The following is a 15,082-nucleotide window of genomic DNA, read 5'->3' on the forward strand; positions in this document are numbered from 1 at the left end:
CAGGTAAAAGGCCATTTCCTTCTAGCTTTGGAGTCCATGGTGACATGGGAGGAGACACGGCTGTTGAAAGGGTCTGGATGGGCACTTTGACTGATAAAAATTCAGCAATATCGCCTGTTTTTTCGTAGAGACCTCCCTTGTTAGTTCCCTGGGAACCCAAGCATCTGTGGGACTGAGAAGTCACCAAACGATAGGGAACCCGATCTGGAGACACATTCTGTACACCCAAGTAGCCGGGTAGGAGAGGGACTGGGTGGGGCTGCCAAAGAAATAAAGCCTTGAGATTTCAATACAAATGCCATAATTTATTCTGTTGTATAAAAAAAGTCATCCTTATGTAACAAAAGGTCTTCTAATAAGAAGAAATATATTATTTCAGGTCATAAATAATCAGCAAACATACAACTGTTGGCGACTGAAAAAACACAAAAACCCAACACTGGTGTTTCCCATCAGTGCTGAAAACAAACCTGCTCACGCTATATTTACAGGATTATTACAGTACTCAAAACAGAAAAATTGAGGTATTTGGTTCTTTATAGGAGTAGACAACGACGTTTGTGAGGGCCGATCACCTACACAAAAATAAATAAGGTATACTCTCATATGCATATGTGTCGTCAGGAATGGGAATGGTAATACTGGTAGGTATGTCAAGCATGAAGTTTCTACAAAAAAACAGGGGCAAGCAAAAAGAAACAGGCTCACACACTGAGTCCCTTTTCTCCTTTGCCCCTTTTTGTCGGAGGGACTTGATGTACCCACAATATATTGGTCCCAAATGTGCTGAGTTCAGCAAATGCCTTGATGCTACGTCATCTCTATGGCTGTCTGGGAACGCAGTAGAACTCGGGTGAGATTAAATAAATAAGGACCTGCCCTCGTGAGCCCCCTGAGCCCCCTCCCTGGAGTTATTGCATGTCTCCTCTTTCAAGGAGCCCGGAGTCCTGGGGGGTTGCAAAGTTCACCTCCCGTGGCCTTTCAGCAGCTGGGAGAGGTCGTGATGGGGCTCTGAAGGTAGCTCAGCGCACTGTTCGTGGAGTGGACGGGGATGGAGACGGGGAAGTTGAAGACGGTGGTGGTGGACGTGCCCCGGTCCAGCACCGCCAGGGCGGGACTGCCGGCCTCCGCTGAGCAGTGCGGGGCCAGCACCTGGGACTCAAACTGCAGCAGTTGGCCCATGAAGCTGAAGTTGGGGGAGATGATGCTTCTCCTCTGCTTCACAAACTCAAACGCCTCGTCCAGCTTGACTCGGTTAGTCCGCATGAGGTAAGCGAGGCAGATGGTGGCAGAGCGGGAAATGCCCGCCTGGCAGTGGACAAACACCCTTCCTCCGGCGTTCTTGATGGAATCTGGAAAACAAAGGGCAGCTGCTTATTTAAGAGCTCGGGAGCATGACCCCCAACCCCGTGCAGAGTGCCTCAGAAATGGCATGTGTGCCCTGTCCAGAGAGGGTCATCGCCTAGTGCCATCATATGAGGTGTGCCCTGTCCAGAGAGGGTCATCGCCTAGTGCCATCATATGAGGCCATTCATGGAGGTAATACGGTCGGGACCTAAATCTCGAAGGAGCTTCTCCACTCAGCAGACTGCTCTTAGATAAGCCGGCTCATCTTTCTGAGCCCCAGTGTGCCTATTTGTAAACTAGAACATCACATCTATAGTCTGCAAGGATGTTGCCCTCACCAGACTTGACATTTAATGTCTGGATGCTGGCTGGAAAGACTCAATTCAAGTCCTTGCCATGGAGGATGGGCTCAACGGTTAAAACAGGGGTGGGGACCAAGTCGCAGGCATCCACTCCATTTACCTATGAAGTCAATTGCCTCGTTGAACCAGGAGCTGATGTCCGCCTTGTGGTTATCCTCCACGGGGATGCTCTTGTACTGGTAGTGCCCCTCGAAATGGTTGGGACAATTGGCCGAGACATTGATCAAGGCGGTGATGCCCAAGGCATCCAGCATGTCCTTGCGGGAAGCGTGATAGGCACTGCCCAGGTACAGAAATGGCAGGATCTCCACTGGGCCACCCTAAAATTGAGGAAAACCCGACACTCATCAAGCGTGTCCAACGTCGATGACCAATGCCCACACCCACAAAAACTCCCTGCCGGAAAAGTCAACTTTCAGATGCCCTTCTTGGAAACAGGCAGGCTAAACTCATTTGCTCCGGCAGGGCCAACAGGTTTATTTCTGAAGCGCCAGCATTCTGAGACGCAGCCTCATCAGATCGTTGAACAGAGGACTACGTGATATCCCTATGTCCCCTGTTATAAATAAAGCTGCAGGTCACTTTCTCTCTAGTCTCACTGGCACCGCTCTTCCAAGCCTTTGCCAGCTGTCACTTCCCCCTTCTGGCATGGGGCCCCTACTAACCTGGTCGTAGAGTGGGGTGCTGCAGGAACTGCACCCGGAATCCGTGCTATCAGGAACACTAGTACTCAGGGGGAGGCTAAGCCCCATGGGGGTCGACTGTTTGCTGCACAGCTCCGGGCAGGAAGCTGAAAAGGCTTCATATCCTCCTGGGAATATAAAGAGACATTTTTTTTCCATTAGTATCGCAGGGACAGCGTACCGTCAGACACTTCCCCACCCACCAGCGCTGGGAAGTTTACATCAGAGAAGCGCAGGCAAGTCTTTGTTCCTACGGCCAAACAAAGCCAGTGAAACGTCCCCAGGGAGAAAGACTCCAGCGCCCATGCGCTCCAAGTGGGGCAGCCCCTCAGAAGCTGAGGTCCAGGGGTCCCCCGTCAGGCCGCAGGGGGCGAGCAGCCCGCCCCGGAGCCTCCCCGAGTGCGTACCTGTGAGGAAGAAGACTTGGGCTGCGCGCGCCTCGCGGCAGAGCGCGCCGGCGGCCAGAGCCAGAGTGCCGTCGCGCTTGGCGCAGTCCAGGGCAGCGCTGCGCTCGTCCAGCAGCACCACGGCGTGGTAGGCGCCGGCCAGCAGACGGCCGCGCAGCTCGGCGTTGGGTACGATGTGCTCCAGGCCCATGGCGCCTTTGGCCCGGCGCCGCACGATGGTGCTGAAGCGCACGTTGACCGAGCCGGCGATGTGGCCGGCGTTGAACGCGAAGAAGGAGCGGCAGTCGAGCAGCAGGCACTGCGCCGCGCGCTCCCGCAGCAGCGTGCGCAGGCCTCCGGCGTCCAGGCAGCCCACCTCCATGACCATGGCCGGTCCCAGCGCCCCCAGCGTGCAGGTCTCTCCCGCGTCGCTCGCCGAGCCCTTTGTCTGTCCTCGGAAGCCAAGGGCGGAACGACGGCTTTCGAGGAAAAAGCCCGAGTCTGGGACTGCGTGCGTGGAACCAAAAACTGCCTTTGGACTAAGCGAGGGGGTGTCGCGATGGACTTCGGGACACCTCAGCTTTCCACTGCGCTCTCTCCCTCTCTCTCTCTCTCTCGACGGTCCCTCCAAGTTTTGCTGCACCTACAACCCCGATGTCCTTCGCAGCAAACTGGGCCCCGGGGAGCGCGCTTATAAGCGGCCTCTCCCGCCCCTGGGCGGGGCGGGGCGGGACGAGGCGGGCGCGCGCGGGGCGGGGGCTTGTTTGGCTGAATGGCCGTCATGTGACCCGGCGGTGACGTCGCCCGCCCGGCCCCGCCTGGCGCCGCAGGAGCCAGAGGCGAAGACGTCATCGCTGCGGAGCCGGGGCCGCTCGCCGCGCGCTGGCTCCCGCCCTGGCCCCCGCCCGGCCGGCCGGCTTGCGCCTGGTGCGCCCCGGGGGCCCGGTGCGCGCCGCTCGCTGGGCCCCCGCGAGGAAAAGGAGGGCGCGCTGCCCGCGGGGGGCCGCCCTCGGGGAGGCGGGCGGCGGGGAGAGCGGAGGATGTGCTTCCTCCCGCTCCCTCGCCTCCCTTCCCCCTCCGTCGCTCTCCCCCCGCTCCCTCGTCCCCTTCCCCGCGCCCCCGGGAGCGGAAAGGCGCTTCCTGCGCCCCTGTATTTCCCCGTCACCAAACAGGCAGGGAAACTGAGGTCCCAAGGAGAAGCGAGTTACTTGCCCGGCACTACACTGCCAGGAAATTGGGAAGCGGAGAACCCAGAGGAACCTGAGCCGGGGGTGGGAGAAATTTCTTTGTCCGCAGAAATGTCGTTCCTATCAAAAACGATCGGGGCGAGGTGGGGTGGAAGGGATCTCGAAAAGGTTTCCCTTTTTCCAAACTTTCTCTGACGTTACTGTTTTTAAGTTTTTCCATTGAACAAAATGCACTCTCATCCCCCGACCCGCACTCACCTAAAAATGTCCTTCCTAGTTGTGTGATCACTACAATACTTTTTGAGCGGGGGAGGGGCGGGTCCGGAGGCTGAAACGCGGGCGGGGGGTCGCTAGGTCGTGGTGTGGATTCCGGGATTCGGGTTCGGAGGGTGGCGGGCTGGGGGATGGTGAACCCCAGCGAGCCTCGACAGTGCCCCCCAGGGGCCAACGAGCACGCTCCTCGTCACGCTCGCTCCAGACAAATGGAGCTTCTCCCGTTCCCCGACCCACAAGCCTGTGCTGCCTGAGCGCCTACTACCCGCTGGGCTCGGCGGCTCCCACCCGGAAAAGGAGACGGCCCCAGCCTCGCGCCCCGACGCTCGCCGGCTTTCTGGGCTAGCTCCACGTCCACACCCGCCTCGGCGCCTCGAGAATTTCCGGGACCTGGACCCCCCAGCCAAACACTTGGGAGGACCCCCCACCCCCACCCCGTGGGGCCACCCGCGCCCTGGTTTCTCGAGGCGGCATCCGGGGCGGCGGAGCCCGCTGGGGCGACACAGACGTGCCAGGTACACAAACATAAACATTGCGCCACCGGCCCGGGGTGCCGAGTCCAGAACGTTCTGCGGTTTCTTCCCCTGCGCTCTGGGGGATTTCACCCGCCGCCCAATGTCGTTGCTCTGCCGACTGGCTTACGGGAGGTCACTTCTGCATTTGTCTCGCTTGCTGATGTGCGCACACACCCTCATCCCCAGGTTCTGCCCATATTCTTCTATCTAAGCTCGGCACCCTGGGCATTTTGTTTTGTTTTGTTTTGTTTTGTAGGGCATTTCCTACTTTCAGATGAACATTGGCGGAGGTAAGCAGCAAAGAGGTTCCCCAAAATGGCAACACCCTCCCAATATCTTTAAAAAAGAAATTCTTTATTTGTTATACTACTTCTTGGCTGAGGAACCCAACATATTTTGTGTGTTGGATCACAGAGCCTTACGGCTGCTGACTTTTCACTGCATACCAACTTCATCTGCCCCATTTTTTTTTTTTTTTTTTAAAGCAAGACCATTCATTAGACCTTCCCCAACCCACATTTTAAGAAGAAAACTTTTTGTGTACAGATATTACAGTGGTCCGGCCTGGAGTCAGGTTGTCTGCTGACCTCAGAGAGGTTTTCCCTCTCATCTTTGCTAGAAAGAGCCCAGAGAAGTGGGCTTGAAAAACACACTGTCATTTTGCTGTGGGATGCACCTCAGCGAGTTTCTTCCCTGGTCCCCAATCCCGCCTCTGGACCGTGGGTCTTCTCCTGCCTGCTTTGGGGGTGGTTGTGAGAGGTGGGGGGGTACAGAGCCCAGGCCCTCCCCCACCCCTTCTCCTTACGGTTCATCAACTCTCTTGGGGTCCCGCTCCCCTGATCTTATATGATCAGGCTCCTGTGCACTCCAGGGTCTTGGGGAGAAGGTCCATCCGGCAGCAGCGAGTGAGAGGTGCCAGCAGGTGTGGGTGCAGGCCCCGCTCAGGGAAGGCCACCCCTTGAGACCAAGTAACACGGCGGCAAGCAGAGGGGGCTGTGCAGCCCACCTGCCCGCAGGTGGTAAAGCCGCGGATCCAGGCGGTGGAGAAGCTGCTTCTGGCTGAGGATGGCGCCAAAGAGGCCATCCTGGGCTGGGCTGTTGTAACTACGGAAGATCCGAGGGGCTGGCATGTGCGCCTGGCGGCAAGGAGGCCGCGGATGCTGGCCGAGGGGAGAAAACTGGGCCTTTCTGACCTGGGCTTGTCCCGCTCTAGACATGCTTAGAAATAAATCTGGAAGGCAACGGGAAGGGGCCAGGGCTTTCGGCTCAGAAGGCGTGGCCTGGTCCCCTCATCTTTAACGTGAGGCCCTGAGTAAGTCATTTTTACCTCCCCGAGCTACCCCTGCCTCTCGTGATGAAGACAGCGTCTACCTCCAGGGGCTGTGGGAGACTCTGGGGAAGACTATGTGTTAAAGGGTAGAGCCAAAGTAAATAAATAAAATAACAAAAGTATAGCCAGCCATTGATTGTATGCTTTGGATGGGTGGTATGGTATATGAATAAAATTGTTGAAAAACTTTAAAATAAAAGAGGGGATATAGCCAGGGTTGGCACTACCCTACGCTTCTGTCCTAATCCTGCTCTCAAAGCAGACTTCAAACTTGTGCTGGGGTCACAGGAGGTGAAAGGCTGGAGCTCCCACAAAACGTTGTCAACCAGCCTGCAGTCCAGATCATCAATGCTGCGCGCTTCCTGCCTGGGCTCCTACCCCCAGGGCAATCCCATGACAGCCAGAAAATGGGCCCAGCCCACACTGTCTGCTGTGTGACACTGGGCAAGAGGCTTGACATTTCTGAACCTCATCGGTATGGTGGGACTAAGATGGGAATTTGTAGGATGGGACTAAGGAAGACAGCCTGTAAGAAAGGGCCTGGTGTGTGTCACACCCAGAAGAGTTCCTTTCGGGGGGCCCACAGCGGCTTGACTGACAGGTTGCTACCTGGCTCCGTAGCCGCTCATGGCTCCCCATTGCCCGCCGAATCCTCAGCCTGACATCAGAAGTTGGGCCTTGGTCATCGGTTTGGCCCAAACTCTCATGACTCTCCTTGATTTCCCAGCTGGGCTCCAGGCAAATTTGTCTCCTTTCCCGCCCCAACACCTTTGCTCACGCCGTCCCCCCTGTTGCCTGCTGGGATGCCAACCCTTCGGATCTCCTCCATCATCGCGCTCAACCCCCGAGTCCCAGGGGAAGTGCGGGTTCCACAGCCCTTGCTTTCTCCACCCTCTCCCTCCCCCGTAGAAGTCCCTCAGGTTCTGGCCTTACCCCCGCTGGGAGACTGCAAGCCTGAGGGTTGGGACTCATCTTTGGTACTCCCCACCCCACTCTGCGGGGCACCCAGTAGGTCCACAACTTGAGGGTGAAAGGGGAAGGAAACTGTCGTTTATTGAACGCCTTCTCTGCACCAGGTACATGACAGGCATCATTTCATGAGCTCCTCAGTGGTCCTGTGAGGTGGCTCCAACAGGGGAGTACAGAGGCTGGGGCCCTGTCCCCAGGGGTGGCGGAGCCCAGTGGCTGAGGCTGCCACCTCCGTGAGCCCGTCCCGGCAGCCCTGGGGGAGCCCCCGACTCCCAGCACGCCTGCAGCTCTGCTCACCGCTGCCCGCTACCAGCCCTGGAGCCCGTCCAGAGCCCCCTTGGACCCCCGCTCAGCCCTGGCTCCCTGGTGGTGGCTCAGGGCTTGAAATTTAGGGGCGGCCACAGGTGGGGAGCCTCAGCAGCTACCTGGGTCCACCCTGGGGGGCTGGCGAGGATGACTTCACCTCCACACCCAGGCAGTTAGGACAGAGCCAGCTGCGGTTGCGCAACCCTTGAAAACAGATCTCCAGGGTCGGGCCTGGGAGGACCTGCCGCGCTGCGTCATCTCCTCCAGCCCACTCCTGTGACAGAGGAGGGGCTCAGAGAGGTTAGGCAACCTGTCCAGAGGCACAGAGTGTCCAGAACACTCTGCCTCTAGTGAGCAGTGTGTGAGCTATGTGTTCAAGCCGTTAACAGTGTTTTTCTCTGGAGGGTGGGGTTACTTTCACTTTCTTCATTATAGCTGTGTGGTTTGAATTTTTTTTTTTTAAACACAAATGAATAATCTTTGTAACCAGGGAGGAAAAATTAAAAGTATTAAAGGGCAGCCAGATTTAGGGTTTCAACATAGTTGAAAGCAAGTTACAGAGTTAGATGGCCTGGATTAGAATCCCAGCTTGACCACTTGCCAGCTGTGTGTCCTTGGGCAAGTTACTTTACCTCTCTGAGCCTCCATTTCCTCAGGTGTAAAATGAGGATAATAGTGTCTATCTTGTAGGGCTGATGTGAAGATTAGATGAGACAGAGGTTTATCAAGGACAGCCCATGGGGCCAAATCTCCTGCTGCCTCTCTTTGTATAATAACCCATGAGCTGAGAATGATTTTTACATTTTAAATGGTTAAAAAAAAATTGAAAGAAGAACGTGTTTTATGACATGTGAGAAGTAAGTGAAATTCAAATTTCAGTGTCCAAAAATAAAGTTTTACGAGACTACCATACCACACCCATACATTTACATTTACGTATTGTTTATGGTTGTTTTTGCATTTCAATAGGAGGTGAGTGGTTGGACAGAGATTAAAGAGCCTGCAAAGCCTAAAATATCTACCTCAGGCCCTTCCCAGGAAAAGTTGACAGCCCCTGTTAGGAAACAATGTATAAAAAGCCCATTAAAATAATGCCTGGCATTGGGGAAGCCTTTAGTAAACTTTGCTTTTATTATTATATGGATATTTACAAAATCCCTTCCCCCTAAGGTGTGTTTTTAAAAGGAGGAATTGCTTGTATAATACATTTCATCGTCATCACATCAAAGTCACATTTTTTTCATATTTTAATATCTCAGAGTGAGACGTGGCTTACAACTGGGGGCATGTCAGTCAACTGACATTGCCAATTGACAATTAATTGCTGTCGTTTTTCTTTCATAATGGTGCATAAATTAATGGGAGGGCTTCTTACTGTTGATGATTCTTAGATTCAGTAAAAAAGAGTCATGGAAAAAGACTAAGGAGGACAGAAATTAAAATGCTGCGGTTGTTCATTCAATCAACAAACATCCTGGAAGGACAGACTGTAAACAAACGAGAACAACCTGGGTGCTAAGTGTCACGGAAATTGGAGGTCCCAGAAAAGGAGGCTCAAGGTGCCCAGGAGGGGATGTCTATTGGGAGGCCCAAGAGCTGAAAGAAAACAGCACTGTCTGGACTAAACGCCTCTGAGAGGTGGGCCTCTATTAGCATCCACTTTCTGTTTGGGAGCCTCGGTTTCTTCCCCTATAAAATGGGGACAGTAATAACCCCGAAAAACCGACTCTCGATTCGCTGCAGGGATCTGATGAAGCCCGAGCAGTCTGTGTGGACTCAAGTCCCCGTTGGTGACTGTTTCTGCCTCTCCCGCGTCCGGGAGCGGGGACCCGCTGGGCGGCCTCTCGCGTCCCCAGCACACGCTGGCCTCGAGCAGGTTTGTTGGACAAACACATGAAGACAACCCAGGAGCCCAAGGGAGGGACCAGGAAGCTGCAGGGCCTCATGAGTCACACAGACTTTGTCCCTGCACCAAGGACACAGCCTGCCGACGAGGGCCCCCAAGCCACGCCCCAGCAGCCCGGGGAACTGACGCCAGAATGAGAAGCGACAACTTTCTGCTGTTGGTTATTATTATTTTTTTCCTTTTTAAACGGAGTGTGAATTGAGACATAACTTCCTTTTCATAATTAGAAAACACTAAGTGATTAATGTTGGAGGGAGCAAATGAGGTCATACTTTAGCCAATCCCAACTCTCCCCCCGGGGAAAGGAAGAGGAAAATATCCCCAGGATACTCAGCACCAGAGTTGAAGACTCAGAAACTGTGTATCCCAGTTTAGGGGTAAGTTATTTGGGGTGCTTTTTATCCGTAACCATAGCCAGTCTCTATTGAACGCTTGCTAGGAACCTGGCACTTGGCTGGCGTTCATTTATATTCATTATATTCATTTCCTCTCGTGATCAAGACACTAACCCTGTGAAGAGATGAGGGAACTGAAGGACAGAGAGGTTAACGAACTTGTTCAAAGTCACACAGCAATAAGCGGCAGAGCTGGGCTTCGGTTTTATCTGAACTCCCTCTCCGCTCTTATCTCTTCAGCACACAGCGGTGTGGCCTGTGGGGTGAAGTGTTGCACCATTTCACGGTTTATTTCTTGGGGGGATGACTTCTCAGGACCTGCTTCTAGATTCTGAAGGCAAGAGAAAAGGAAGCATGCCGCCAGACGCGGGCTCTCTTCCTGCTCCTCCCTGACTCACTGAGCCACCCTGGACAAGTGATTCATTCACTGGCCTTGGCCTCCACGGGTCTGACCACCCACTGAGAGTGAAGTCACACCTCCAGCGCTGGGCTGCGCTCATTGGCTCACTCCACCTCCCCTGCCGGCAGGAAACAGCTCTTGCTAGGACTGCTCAGGACCAGGGACAGGAGGGCACACAAATGTCCTCTATGTCCTGAAACTGTACCCAAGAGACCCCTTCACGGCCCTCTGCGTCTGGGGAAGGTGTGTGCACTGAACAGGAAACATGAGGAAAAACACCCCTGGTTCTTGAATCGGGCCACTCGGTAACATAGAGGTGTCCACGGGGCCTGGGTCAAACTGATATATCCATCTAACATGCTCAGCTCGAAAATACCGGAGGTTGTTTTTGTTTTCTTCTGGAGTTAAGGTGATTCTGAAGCTGGTATGAAATGATAAACAATCAAGAATAGCCAGCAAAAGCGCAAATTGAAGTGAAGAACGCACAACTGTGATTATACCAAATAGCATTGATTGTACACTTGGAATGAACTGTAGGCTTTATTTATTTTTTGGTTAGAAATTTATATTTATTATTTATCCCCGTCCCCTCCCCCCATTGTTTGTGCTTCCTGTCTGCTCTCCGTGTCTGTTCCTTGTCTGCTCATCTTCTTTTTTTAGGGGGTACCAGGAACCAAACCTGGGACTTCCCATGTGGGAGGGAGGCACCCAATGGCTTGAACCAGTATACTTTATTAATACGTACCAATAAAATTGATTTGTTTAAAAAAAAAAAAAAGAATAGCCAGGACAACTGTAAAAAAAGGTAGTGGGGGTGGGGGGGTGGGCAAAACTTCCAGATATTAAAACATACCATAAAGCCGTACAATTAAAACAGTGTGTTGGGAGTATGAACAGACAAACAGATCAGTGGAATGGAATGGAAAGACCAGAAATTTACCCAAGGGCAAATGGAAATTTGGTCTACGATAAAGATGGCATCTCAAATCAATGGAACAATGATGGGCCTTTTTTTTTTTAAAGATTTTTATTTTTTCATTTTTTTATTTCTCTCCCCTCCCCGCCCCAAGGTTGTCTGCTCTCTGTGTCCATTTGCTGTGTGTTCTTCTGTGACCACTTCTATCCTTATCAGCAGTACTGGGAATCTGTGTTTCTTTTTGTTACATCATCTTGTTGTGTCAGCTCTCCATGTGTGTGGCGCCGCTCTTGGACAGGCTGCATTTTTTTTGTGCTGGGCGGCTCTCCTTACGGGGCGCACTCCTTGCGTGTAGGGCCCCCCTCCGCAGGGGACACCCCTGTGTGGCAGGGCACTCCTTGTGCACATCAGCACTGCGCATGGGCCAGCTCACACGGGTCAAGGAGGCCTGGGGTTTGAACCGGGGACGTCCCATGTGGTAGGCGGATGCCCTATCCATTAGGCCAAGTCCACTTCCCTGATGGGCCTTTTAAATAAGCGATACTGGCACAATAGGATAGCCATTGGGTGGAAAAAAGATAAAGCTGGACTCATACTTCACCCTGAATTAACACCAAATGGAGCAGAAGTCCAGATTTTAAAAATGAAAACTTACAATTTCTAGAAGAAAAGATGGGGGGATTCCTTTATAACCTGTGAGTGAGGAAGAGCCTATCTAGAACTCAAATTCCAAAAACAATACAAAACAACTTGAAAAATTCAACTACTTAAAAATGCAAACCAAATTTAAAAAATAAAAAAAGCTTTTCAGGGCAAAAAGCTCGATAGGCAAAGTACAAAAAATACAAGGGGGTATATTTGTACAGATCAAGACTGATCTTCGGGGGCAGACTTGGCCCAGTGGTTAGGGCGTCCGTCTACCATATGGGAGGTCCGCGGTTCAAACCCCGGGCCTCCTTGACCCGTGTGGAGCTGGTCCATGTGCAGTGCTGATGCGTGCAAGGAGTGCCCTGCCACGCAGGGGTGTCCCCCGCGTACGCCCAGCGCGAAAGAAAGTGCAGCCTGCCCACGAATGGTGTCTCCCACACGCAGAGCTGACACAAGATGATGCAACAAAAAGAAACAGATTCCTGTGCCGCTGACAACAGAAGCAGACAAAGAAGACGCAGCAAATGGACACAGAGAACAGACAACCGGGGGGTGGGGAGAGAAATAAATAAATAAATCTTAAAAAAAAAAAAGACCAATTTTCACTAACGTTTAAGGAGGTCTTAAAAATAGAGATGACCAAAACTCGACTTTAAAATGGGCAGAAGCCACACTCAGATATTTCACAGCGAATAACTGCCAAAGGACCCTGAACATGTAAAAAACTGCTCAGTTTTTAATTTTAATAAGACAAGAAAATTACAGCCACATCCACAGACCCACATCCATCAGACTGGCAAAAATCCAAAAATTTGATAGTCCCCTCTGTTGGGGCAAGGGAAATTTGAATATGAGCTTGATGTCTGATGATATTACAGAATTGCTAATGGTGGTTGCTTAGAAGAATATCTTGTTCTTAGGGGATCTGCACGGAAATATTTAGTGGTGTAGGAGCTGCACGGAAATATTTAGTGGTGAAGGATGATAGCGTTTACAACTTATTCTCAAATGGCTCAGCAAAAAATACACACAGTGGATAAAGAAATCAAACATGGCAAAACCTTAACAATTGTTGAGTCACTGTGGTGGTTATAAGCGTGTGCGCGGATGGCGTTCTTCTCTCAACTGTTCTGTGATGTCCAAAATATTTCGTAATAAGATGTGGAGTCCACGGGGGACAGATGTGGCTCAAGTGGTTGAGCGCCTGCTTCCCACACAGGAGGTCCTGGGTTTGGTTCCTGATGCCTCCTAAAAAAAAAAGAGGGAGCCAACTTGGGGGGAGCAGGTGTAGCTCAGTGGTTGAGTTGAGTGCCGTCTTCCCACACAGGAGGTCCTGGGTTTGGTTCCTGATGCCTCCTAAAAAAAAAAGAGGGAGCCAACTTGGGGGGAGCAGGTGTAGCTCAGTGGTTGAGTTGAGTGCTGGCTTCCCACATACAAGGTCCCAGGTTCAATCCCCAGTGCCCGGTACCTCAAAATAAATAAATAGATAGATGATAGATAGATAGATAGATAGATAGATAGATAGATAGATAGATAGATGATAGATAGATGATAGATAGATAGATAGATAGATGATAGATGATAGATAGATAGATAGATGATAGATAGATAGATAGATAGATAGATAGATAGATGATAGATGATAGATAGATAGATAGATAGATAGATAGATGATAGATAGATAGATGATAGATAGATAGATAGATAGATAGATAGATAGATAGATAGATAGATAGATGATAGATAGATAGATAGATGATAGATAGATGATAGATAGATAGATAGATAGATAGATGATAGATAGATAGATAGATAGATGATAGATAGATAGATAGATGATAGATGATAGATAGATAGATAGATGATAGATAGATAGATAGATGATAGATAGATAGATAGACAGATGATAGATAGATAGATGATAGATAGATAGATAGATAGATAGATAGTTAGATAGATAGATGATAGATAGATAGATAGATGATAGATAGATAGATAGATAGATGATAGATAGATAGATAGATAGATGATAGATAGATAGATAGATGATAGATGATAGATAGATAGATAGATGATAGATAGATAGATAGATAGATGATAGATAGATAGATAGATGATAGATAGATAGATAGACAGATGATAGATAGATAGATAGATGATAGATAGATAGATGATAGATAGATAGATAGATGATAGATGATAGATAGATAGATAGATAGATGATAGATAGATAGATAGATGATAGATAGATAGATAGACAGATGATAGATAGATAGATAGATGATAGATAGATAGATAGATAGATAGATAGATGATAGATAGATAGATAGATAGATAGATGATAGATAGATGATAGATAGATAGATAGATAGATGATAGATAGATAGATAGAACGTGGAGCCCAGGCACATGACCTGATCATCTCAGGGTGAAGTGGAAACTGTGACAGAAGCAGCTCGCCTGGGCCAGTAATGCTTGTTAACACGATCCAGCACTTACTGTGGGTGCTGGGCACTGCTTCAACCATCAACTCATTAATCCTCGTGCCACCCAACTAGGGGGGTTCTCTCTTACCCCCATTTACGGAGGAGGAAGCAGAGACTCCCAGCAATCAGGTAGTGATGCCCAAGGCAGGGTGATTTGTATTCTGCCTGCTCTGCCAACTGTTTTTTGGTTTGTTCATTTTGAGGTACAGGGCCTGGGGATTGAACCCAGGACTTTGTATGTGGGAAGCTGGTGCTCAACCACTGAGCCATATCAGCTTCCCAGAGGTGTTTTTTTGTTTGTCTGTTTGTTAAGGATTTGTTTTATTTATTCCTCTCCCCTCGCACTCCCCCCCGTTGTCTGCTCTCTTGTGTCCCTGTTCTGTGTGTTCCTCTGCATCCACTTGCATTCTTGGTGACACAGAGAATCTGTGTCTCTTTTTGTTGTGTCATCTTGCTGCATCAGCTCTCTGTTTGTGTGGCACCACATCTGGGCAGGCTGTGCTTTTTTTGCGTGGGGCGGCTCTCCTTGCAGGACACACTCCTTGCGTGTGGGACTCCCCTACGCAGCGGACACCCTGCTGGCATGGCACTCCTTGCATGCGGCAGCACTGCACGTGGGCCAGCTCACCGCGTGGGCCAGGAGGACCTGGGTTTGAACCCTGGACCTCCTATATTGTAGGCGGATGAACTATCAGTTTGAGCCACATCCACTTCCCATGCGGTGTTATTTTTTCTTCTCATTTGCTTGCTTATTGTTTGTTTTTTTGTTTTTAGGAGGCACCAGGAACCAAATCCGGGACCTCCCATGTGGGAAGCAAGCAGCCAACCCCTTGAGCCACATCCGCTCCCTCTGCCAGTTGATTTTAATCTGATGCATGAGCATCAGATGATGCCTGAGAACCAGTAAGAGAAACTAGACCAGAAAAACAGCCTTTCTTTTGCTTAAAAATAATAAACCTGCTACATTATTTTA

At 50.8% G+C, this 15,082-nt stretch overlaps 1 protein-coding gene and 2 long non-coding RNA genes across 3 annotated transcripts; 2 read left to right on the forward strand and 1 right to left on the reverse strand.

Moving 5' to 3' along the window:
• Positions 1-284: 284 nt before the first annotated feature.
• Positions 285-3,489, reverse strand: DUSP1 (dual specificity phosphatase 1). The gene is made up of 4 exons (XM_004464766.3): positions 2,800-3,489; positions 2,375-2,520; positions 1,810-2,029; positions 285-1,352 (listed from the first exon to the last, which is right to left on the reverse strand). Exons 1-4 carry the CDS (start codon positions 3,164-3,166, stop codon positions 982-984), a joined length of 1,104 nt encoding a protein of 367 aa, XP_004464823.1. The 5' UTR covers positions 3,167-3,489; the 3' UTR covers positions 285-981.
• A 195-nt stretch (positions 3,490-3,684) lies between these two features.
• Positions 3,685-5,777, forward strand: LOC131274699 (uncharacterized). Its single transcript, XR_011647107.1, has 2 exons — positions 3,685-4,753; positions 5,010-5,777. It is a non-coding gene; the product is annotated as an uncharacterized lncRNA (long non-coding RNA).
• A 3,453-nt stretch (positions 5,778-9,230) lies between these two features.
• Positions 9,231-15,082, forward strand: LOC139437328 (uncharacterized). The gene is made up of 2 exons (XR_011647106.1): positions 9,231-9,641; positions 14,884-15,082. It is a non-coding gene; the product is annotated as an uncharacterized lncRNA (long non-coding RNA).

The sequence above is a fragment of the Dasypus novemcinctus genome, chromosome 2 (genome assembly GCF_030445035.2).
Source record: "Dasypus novemcinctus isolate mDasNov1 chromosome 2, mDasNov1.1.hap2, whole genome shotgun sequence".
Classification (NCBI taxonomy): Eukaryota; Metazoa; Chordata; class Mammalia; order Cingulata; family Dasypodidae; genus Dasypus; species Dasypus novemcinctus.